This window comes from Montipora foliosa, chromosome 8, assembly GCF_036669935.1.
Source record: "Montipora foliosa isolate CH-2021 chromosome 8, ASM3666993v2, whole genome shotgun sequence".
NCBI lineage: Eukaryota > Metazoa > Cnidaria > Anthozoa > Scleractinia > Acroporidae > Montipora > Montipora foliosa.
This window is the reverse complement of record NC_090876.1, coordinates 20,775,372-20,785,371: the sequence shown is the minus strand read 5'-3', so window position 1 is coordinate 20,785,371 and position 10,000 is coordinate 20,775,372. Positions and strand designations below refer to the sequence as shown.

The 10,000-nt window shown below is 38.0% G+C and overlaps 1 protein-coding gene and 1 pseudogene across 1 annotated transcript in view; one reads left to right on the top strand and one right to left on the bottom strand.

The window, feature by feature from the left end:
* The window catches only part of LOC137968360 (uncharacterized), a 123,158-nt gene that overhangs the window by 43,282 nt on the left and 69,876 nt on the right, over nt 1-10,000 (bottom strand). Inside the window, exons 35-39 of the mRNA XM_068814953.1 lie at nt 9,564-9,611; nt 8,822-8,975; nt 6,034-6,281; nt 3,805-3,834; nt 173-337 (exon numbers count right to left, since the gene is read on the bottom strand). Of these exons, the coding sequence (XP_068671054.1) occupies nt 173-337; nt 3,805-3,834; nt 6,034-6,281; nt 8,822-8,975; nt 9,564-9,611 (645 nt within the window). The remainder of the gene's footprint in view (nt 1-172; nt 338-3,804; nt 3,835-6,033; nt 6,282-8,821; nt 8,976-9,563; nt 9,612-10,000) is intronic.
* On the top strand, nt 6,926-7,734 carry LOC137967466 (uncharacterized; annotated as a pseudogene).

Genomic DNA, 10,000 nt, shown 5'->3' with positions numbered 1-10,000 from the left:
TAAAAAATGCAGTTTGAAGACTTACCTAACTTTTGATAAAGAAATTATTTAAGTTTGGTGGAGTATAAGTTATTTATTCCGGCGGTTGTATTAAACCGCAATAACAAATTAAAGATGTGCATGGCATACCGCATGCCACATAACATTTAACTTTTATTTCGGCAGCTCTTACCTTGTTCAAAGGGACTATGCACACTCATTAAATCTCCGTTATTCTCACGTTGACAAGCTTCGCGAGCCTCCTGCCACGACAGCTTAACATCATACGACACAAAGAGGCAGTCATCATCGAGTAAGTCGTAATGAGGAGGACAAGTTCGGTTCACCGAGGGTGTAGCTAAAAAGACAAAAGATGATCAAGTTACCTGTAAACGCTACAAACCTTTTTCGAGTAATCGTTCTTCTCTGTTGCCGTTAACATAGGAACTTGCATGACCTCGAATACAATTCGGAATTTAAGGGAAAAGGGATACATTCGCTTTTGTTCTCTCAAAATTGGTGAGTTCCTTTTGTGTACCATTAAACGATCACTAGTACTAGTAACAATATTGGAGGATAGATCAGCAAAGAATTTTTTTGTCGATCAGTTCCCGAGGAGAAATGATCAAGCACTGATCTTTAAGCCTTACCTAAACATAAACACTTGAAAAAGCAAACAATTCAATCATTCGTCACTGCAGTGATGGTTGACGGTGGAGTAGTTAACATTTAGTTCCAGTCCACTTTGTCGATGGTGTGTTAGAAGAGTTATGACGAATTGATAAGCGCCATGATATATGAGTGCATGATGCAAACTATCGAACCCCTTGAAGCCTTTTTATTTTTATTTTATTTATTATTTATTTAATTTTTTTTTTTTTTTCAAAATAAAACATTACTCACTCATTTACAGTACTAACATTACTTACGAATACTAACATTACTCACAATAATTAGAAATACACTTAACTTACAAAGCCAGAATTTAACCGAAAATGGAAAAAGGAAAATAAAATACCCTAAATACGTTGTGGCTTGAAACATTATCATTAGGTTATTTATAATAGTAATAATTTGATGGAAGGAAGAATTACTTACAGAATACTGGAATTCGATTCAGTAATTTGCATTGAAAAGCTCTCAAATTTGTGTCCAAAATTACACTGAAGTAAAGTGAACTTGCTCCAAAATTCTTTTAAATAGTGACTAAGGAAAATTTTCCAAGGACTAGTATAATTTTCACCATACCTCTTCATGCAAATCATTCTTTGGGTTAGAATCAACGATTCTATGTCAAGCGTTTTTAGCTCCCCGCGTTCAATGTCATTTATCAAAGCCAACCGTTTTACATTATCATTTCCATTCAAAATAAAGCTGCAGAGTTCTTTGTTAACTATCTGAATAAAATCTTTAAAGACATGAATGAGAGAAGCTTTATTCAAAATTTGGAATAGTAAATGATTAACAATTTGTATTTTCCCTATAAGAGTGAGCCCTCTCCATTTCCATATATTTAATGCTCTCTTAATAGACCTAATTGACTCACCATAGTCAGCATTTTTTAAATGCACAATCAAAGATTCCATTAAATAAGATCAGTTGTGTACCCGCGACTATCACGCCCGAGGCCTCATACGTTGGGGGAAACATAAAGGTCCTTTCGCACACGATTTGATGGACACAAGCGTTGAAGCTCATATTTCTCCTTATTGTCCTTATTTCATGTCAACCTTAACAGTTTAGATGCTCATCTGGATGAATTGCATGCTATTTGTGATTTATAGGGTCTCCCCTTCCAAATTATAGGAGTTAGTGAAGCAAGAGAAAATGTTTTAAGAGGATGGGGGAATTATTCATAGAAATGTTTATATCTGAGAGGTTAGTCTGTTTACGACGTGGGTGAAAAATGATGAATTTAGACCTGTCAGGATGGACAGTGACTTTGTTAGCATTAAACCAAGAAGAAAAAAGAGCGAGCTGTACATTAACAATCGTTACTAAGGTAGCCAAGTCATTATGACGAAAAAAGATATTTGTATCATCAGCAAAGAGAATGCTCGACAGGAGGTTTGAGACATGAAGTAAAGGTCCAAGGACTGAACCTTGTGGAACCCGACATACAGCCGTATTATATGTAGATGAATGGTTGAATGGTCATGAACCATGACACACTGTTGTCTGTGAGATAAATAGCTAGCAAGCCAGGCCAACGGGATTCCCCTAATTCCATAAAAAAAACTTAGTTTACCCAGAAGTATTTCATGGTTCACTTCTTAAGATCTATGAAGAGTCTGTTTCCAAAATCTTCATAAATATTATTGACAAGCCGTACTGGTGATGATTAATTAAGGACATTGAACTTTGTGAGGAATTCCGATAGCCTAAGGTAAAAGAGTTTCTCAAGAAACTTAGAGAGACAGGGGAGAATAGAAATAGGCCGATAGTTTGAAAATAGAGAAGGGTCATCGCTTTAAAAAACAGGAAGAATCTTTGCAATTTTGAGTTTATCAGGAAAAACAGCACGCTCAAAAGACAGATTACAGACATGAAACAAAGGGGCAACTAGTAATGGAAGCTACGGAAGCGTGTCTTTGATAACCACGAACCTGAGCTCCCTACCAAGATACAAGTGTAAAAAGCTGTTGTCACACGTACACTTCTGTACGACTCTGAATCCTGGACTACGTACCGATACAAAGTGAAACCTTTAGAGAAATTCCACCAAAAATTATTTACTACAAACCCTGAATATCAAGTGGTATGATCTTATTACTAATACTAAGGTTGTTAAGATGGTATGAACACATGCCTAGCATGAATGCACAACGTTTGGCTAAACAGCTTCTCTTCGGTAAGCAAACTACAGGAATCAGAACCGTCAGCGCTCCTAAAAAGAGATTTAAGGATGTTCTAAAAATGATTTTCTAAGATTGTGAAATCAGCAACTGAGCCACAGCTCCATCAGATATGTTGGCGTGGAGGAGAGCGGTTTGCAACAGTGTAAAGACCTTTGAAAAGAAGAGACGCCTTTGGGTAGGCGGTCAGCCTTTGGGTAGGTGTGTGTGCACAAATCATATGGACCGCCACGCTCGTGTCGAGTGGCAGTGACGATGATGATAAGCCACAGAACAATTTCCATTACTATTCGGCAAGATTTCCGAACCGGTCCCTACCCTATTATAAAATTTATTTTAAACCGCTTTTCTATACACGGTTTTCGTCTTTCGCCTCTTCCATCGCTTCATCAACTGTCATAAATAGCACAGCGTGCATACCATCTCTGCACGAGACTCCAGAGTTAACCTTCTGCAGTGACAAATGAAATTTCTCATTTGTCCTTTTCTTAAGTGTGAGTATTTGAAGTTAAGACTTTACATTACTGCATTTTCTCTCCTGTTCAAACATTCCGTCAGCTCATGCGTAAATGTTCTGGCTCTAGCAAAAGCCCGTATCCACCTTTGTAAGACTTTCTCAAAGGTTTGAATTAATTACTCTTATTTTTCATTCATTTTCAACTGTTGTTTAGAAACTAGCATGTCATTTCATTGAATTTTGCTTTTCACAGGTTAGCCAAAGCAACTCGATTGGGTCTCTACCTACCAGGTTCACTTTGGTTTTAATTGTTCAAATAAACCAACTGTGTAAGAAAAGTAAAATCACTTATCTGACGTCGATAGTAACTCCAACTGAAATTGTGCGCTATGTAAAGATTGAACTCCTTGAATTGGCTTTGAGATAAACATTATCAACTACAATCGGTTTTTTTTGTTTGTTTTTTTTTTGTTGTTGTTGTTATTCTTATTATTATTTGTTTTTGCGACAAACCTGTGGTGTTAGTGTCATCAGGCAGCGCACCTGTTGAAATAAAACAAAGGAATGAAGAAACATCAAATGATGTCGTGAACAGTAATAAAATACATTGAAATTTCCCAAAGGTAATGACAACAAAGACTTTGGCATCGATTGACCACTTCTTTCTTGATAACCACCCCCCTCCCCCCACACCTTCGCAGTTTCAAATTGTGCAAATGTCGTCTCTCATAAATATCTGTTGTGATTTAACTTTGTTTTTAGTTTGAAAAATTCATTGTTTTAGAACACTACCCATTTTAACATCTTTGGATATATTTCTGTAATTTGTTTTATGTATTATGTATAAAATAAACTAGAGAAACCATTTTAAGATTATTATGATGGATTTTTGTCTGTGCTGCTATCAAAGACCATAATAATTAGTTATGCATGTAAACAGCAATTTTTAGTGTTAAGGGTTAAATTCTCAGTTTAGTGACAGGGGTTAAGCTCTCAATTAGGTTTACGCACTTATTTGAAACAGTTAGCATTTCAGGAGGTGTATACTGTCATATATGACAACAACAGACTGTCTACAAATAACGCTGATAAACAGTGTTTAGGTCTATAAAGCACCCGCTGAGAAGCAGTATTTAAGTATAAGCACCCATTTTAAAACGATTAGCTTTTACTGCAAGTTACTGTTAGTCTGCAGTCTGCAAGTGTCATACACTGCATTCTATGTAAGGGATTGGCACTCATTGTAATGATAATCAAATAATCACGTATTTGTAGTGTTTAGTCTAAAACAACCGCTGCTTGGCTTATGGTTGGTTGAACTGGGCTTATAAGTTTATTTTATGCGACCTGAATTAAGTTCTCCATGATTATCGATAGTGCGGTCCTCGTAATTGGTATAATGCACTTGAGACTATTATAAAGTTGTAATGAACTCATAATGAAGTGAACGTCACGGTTATTGTTATTGATGATGATACAAAGGAGGCAGACTTTTAGTCAGGTCCTCCTTCCGGGACTTCAGACCTTAAATTTGTTTCGTAGAATAGTGACCGTCACAAGGTTACCAGACTTTTGAGACATTCTCACTCTGTCAAGGCTTCCTATGTCCTTGAGACGTCCTTTCGAGTTCTATGGTATCAAACCCAAAGCACCAAATGCTACCGAATTGCACTCGTCCTGGTTTCTCACAATTTCCTAATTTCCCTTGCTTAGATCAATCTTCAAACTCTTCCTCTTTCTCTTTCTCTTTACTTTATTATTATCATTATCATCACCGTTATCCGTGACTGGGAGCGTACAATTTCATTGTATTTGTGGAACGGCCATTTGCTAAAGCCAAATTGTATTTAAGCACTCGTCTAAAAATAGCTTGATCTGTGAAATTGCTGTCACATAGGACCTACAATCGTAGACAAAACCGTTGCGAAGGTCAGCACTTTCGACGTCTTCATTGCTTCTCCCCCCTCCCCCCTATTCAATGTTGTGCAAAACTGAATGGTTTTAGTGGGAAATGCTACCTTGCAACATTGACTAGGGGGGAGGGGGCTATATAAGAGAAGGTGAAACTATTTCTTTTTCGCTTTAACAGAAGCGGGTTGAAGCACAGCTCTGGTGCGGTTCATTTACATAACCTTTTCAACTACTTTTGTCTATGATTGTAGTATTGGAATTGTACTGAGGCTCCTGGTTATCGGCTCCTGTTAGAATTGATTAGTCCTCTCCCGAGATTCAGCTAATGTTCGCATAAAATACGGCCCCGCCATTCGTCAACAGTTTTCTTGAGTTGATTTCGCTAATACGGCAAAGACTGTTAATCAATCAAAATAGAAAAATCTGCCGGGATAAGGTCAGTTTCTCGGTCTGGTGTGGCCTCGTGAAAAAGGTCGTTGCTTTCTTTCACTGTTCGTCACAAGTCAATGACCCATGGACTTCTGCTCTCTGTATTATTTCTTATATCCAAGAGAGGATGAGGGGAGATAACAGATCCACCATACACGGGCCTCTTCCAATGATATTTTTTTCAATCTAAATTTAGCCGTAGTTATTTAAGAAAGACATTTGACTGGTTAGCATTTACTGTGCGACCATGGACATGAGGCCACAATAACTTTCACAGCATGGCGAAAAGCTTAAAATAGATTGAATATAACTATCATGGGGCATGGGGATGGGTTCTGTCCTCTCATCCTCTCTTGATATACCGTATAAATGCTTCAAGGAAAGTTTACACTTTTGGCCAACCTGTCTCACAAACGAATCCGTTGGTCTCATAACAATGTACGTTTGTCCATCGACCAAACGTGTTCATCATGACACAATCTTGGTGGTACCATCCAGTTCTTCTGGGTTGCTTGGCACCCCAGTTTGTGTACTTAACTGGGCTGCTGTCTGCCCAGAAGAATGTTCCATCTTGGAATAAGTCGTTTAATCCAATCCAGAAGTACGATTGCTTGCCAACAAGCATTGTTGTCAAAAATGCTTGTTCGTACCTGTAATACAAAAGAAAACTGAAATCAATGGTGAATGCCAAGGAGGTATGGTACAGCGCTAAGCTAAATAAATATAGAAAAACGTACAAAACCAATTGTAACATTCCTATATGGCTGAGAGGGCTCACTGGAGCTATGGGCCCACTTTATCTATTCGCCTCCACTAATTTCAAATTTATTCAGTTAGTTTATAGTAAGTAGTTTCTTCGCTGAGATCATTTTCAAGTAAAAAAAAAAATGAATAAAACTTTGCATATAAGAAGTAAAATTACACGTGAGAATATGAAAAGCGATAAAAATGTGGAAACATGTACTAAGCGTTACAAAAGGTAAGGGATAAAAACTAAAAGGCTAGATAACAATAGGACAAAAAGATTCACCAGAAAATATATGAAATACTCCGAGCTATAAGTTTAAAAAAAAAAGTGAAGACAACTTTGTATACAAGAAGTAAAATTACACGTGAGAATATGAAAAGTGATAAAAATGTGGAAACATGTACTAAGCGTTTCAAAAGGTAAGTGATGTTTGCTTGTTTGCTTCCTCCAAACAGACGTGTGACGATAAGAAAGGTAAGTGATGTTTGGATCTTACATCCCCTGAAACGTTTGCAGTAACTGGGACCCCTGATGGCTAACGCATTCATGTGTAGTATTGAAGAACGACTCCAAGACCATGGCAAAATGCCGGATTTCTACAAACGTTATGTGGACGACACGTTGAGCATAATGCCTTAACGTGGAAACAGCTGAAGCATTTCTATCCACACTGAATGACAGCCATCCTTCAAGTAACTTCACCATGGAACTAGCCGCAAACGGCAAACTTCCCTTTCTGGGGTTGGAAATCGGGAAACACATGTCCCGCCTGGAGACAAAGGTGTATAAAAAGCCAACAGATACTGGATTATTACTGCATTATCAAAGTCATGTCGATGTGAGACATAAACAGTCTGCTAAAAACAATGCTGAATCGTGCTTTTAAGCTGTCTTCGAACTGGCAACTGTTCCATCTAGAATGTTAACGTCTCAAGGAGACTTTCTCTCGGCTTCATTACCCAGTCCCACTCTTACAATCAGCAATCAGGGATTTTGTTACTGCAAAAGTTTCAGGAGATGTAAGATACAAACAGACGTGTGACTATAAGAAAGCAACTGTGAGAATAATATTACCATTTAAGGACCAGAGATCAGCGAATTCTGTGCGAAGACAACTTGGAGTATTAAGTCGCACAATCAGAAAAGATATCCATCCCGTGTACACAAGCCGAAAGATCGGATCTAACATCAAGCCAAAAGAAAGCAAACCCCTTACTGTTAACCAACAATGCGTTGTTTACCATTTCAAGTGTGATCTGTGCGATGCGGATTATGTTGGCTACACATGCCGACACCTGTATCAACGCATTGAAAAACATAAGGGATCTGCCATCGGGAAACACGTCAAAGATTAACATGGGAGGGATCCAAGGGACATATCTCGTAGTTTCAAAATCTTACGGAAGTGCCAGAGCAAATTTGACTGCTTAATTTATGAGATGCTTTTTATAAAAGACCTAAAGCCAACTTTGAACACGCAGTCTGACTCCATCCATGCAAAATTACTTTTATAGCTCGGAGTCTTTCATATATTCTTTTGTGAACCTTTTTTTTCTTATTGTTATCTAGCCTCTTAGTTTTTATCACTTGCCTTTTGTAACGCTTAGTACATGTTTCCACATTTTTATCGCTTTTCATATTCTCACGTGTAATTTTACTTCTTATACGCAAAGTTTTATTCATTTTTTTAAACTTGAAAATGATCTCAGCGAGATCGAAACCTCTTAAAATTTTATCGCTAGTTTATAGTATAGATTAATTTAAGATTGGCCTAAGTAAGTGCTTTCTTCCTCTGGCGGAGTTTGTTCTCTAATGACAGTGAAACGAGAACAAATCACTAATAAACATCAATAGAAACAAGATTCAGGAATAGGCATCTCTCTTATTGATAGATAGACCACAATGATACGGCTTCGGCGGAAAAGTAAGAAAACAGTACTATAACATGATCGCCAAAACCAAGGTACGTGGACAGAAGTGTAGAGAGCACGAGATGCTGCTAAGTGACCCTGACTTACAAGCCATGCATTTTACACTAGAGCACGAATAGTAGCATGCAAATGCCTGCTACATAGTAACAACCACATGCTAACCGCTGAAAAAACGCGTGCATCCCAAAACGTGAGAAGATATATTTCTGGTTTGTCAAGCATACTTTCGAGAAAACTATCACACCAATCCTCGACGCTAGAGAGAGCAATTTCCATCATAGGATGGTATAACTTGGAAAACACGTCTGCGCCACATGGTTATCCAAGTTATACTTTACTCCGCCCTTTCAATCCCCCAAGAAGCACAACTTGCGGAGCAAACGGCTTTAGAAAGTATAGTTAGGGACCGTTTTGCAGGGCTTGAGGATAATTTCATTGGTTTGAAAGTAGAAGTAATTTTGTAAAGCTGTTCCTTTAATTTAAGCCTAGCCGCAATACGTATCACACTTACTGGTCATCCACAGTAACAACGTCACCCTTCATGCTGTCGTTCAAACCTTGTCTGCAAATACTTCTTGCATTCCTCCATGTTTGTTTCTTGTCGGACACAAACAAGTAGCAACTAGTGCCGTAGTTAATCCATCCATCTTTACAGCTTTCAAGTTCTGGAAGACAATTTATATATCAATTTATTAGGTATTGCTTACTGCCTACAATCAACAACAGCACGAAGACAGCATTGACTTCATAAAGAACGGATTTTGGGTAGGTTGATATCAGAAGTGGGCTTTGTCAAGAAGACTCCTGTTGTTTACAGTAATTGTGCTACCAGAGACCCTAGTATTACGAAAGATGAGGTTAGTTTTCAAACGACATGAAGCCCATCATCCACTAATTCTTTTTGTACGATTTGAGATTCTTTCTTACGACATCAAGATGTCTGAAAATGAAAAGATGATGATGATGTTGATGATGGAGGAGGATAAGGAGGAGGAAGAGGAGGAGGAAAAGGAGGAGTCGGATAAGAAGAAGAATAAAACAAACGCAGTATTCAAAAGGATTTTCTGTAGCTCATGACTCTAATTCCACCGAGGGCTTGGATTTTTCCGGCTTTCCTTTCGTTACTGCTTACGTAAGGTTCATGATTGCGATGATCTAAGACCATAACATGCTTCTTTCTGAGGTTCTCCCTAATATATAGTCTCTTCATACAATGTGACTGTCCCACATTATGACATTATATTTTGACTTACTTGGACCAGTTGATGGTGCAATGGTGTTTGGTACTGGAACGACCGTGTCTACAAACAATAAATATTTATAGTTATCAGGGAGCATGAAAGGGCTAATTCTTCCACTGAAAAGGGAATTCCACAGTGTTTAGCCTCTGACCCAGAGCCTCTACTATTTACGCTACGGGGCCTTCATTAAGGACGGTTCTACCACATAAGAAGACATTTTTCCTCGTGGTATGGCTACGCAAAAAGTATATCTTAGTTTGAGTTTTTGGAATGTGAAACAGAAATAGGGGGTAGCCATGCATTTTTCGGAGATAATTAGTTTTTTTTTTTTGAAAAAGTGGACAATAAGGATTTTTTTTTGCTTAAGTAAAGAAACGTAGACTGCAAGCAGTCTCTCTTTTGCTCGAAAATTCGTCGAGAGAACGTAATATCCGAGGGGCGAGGCCGCG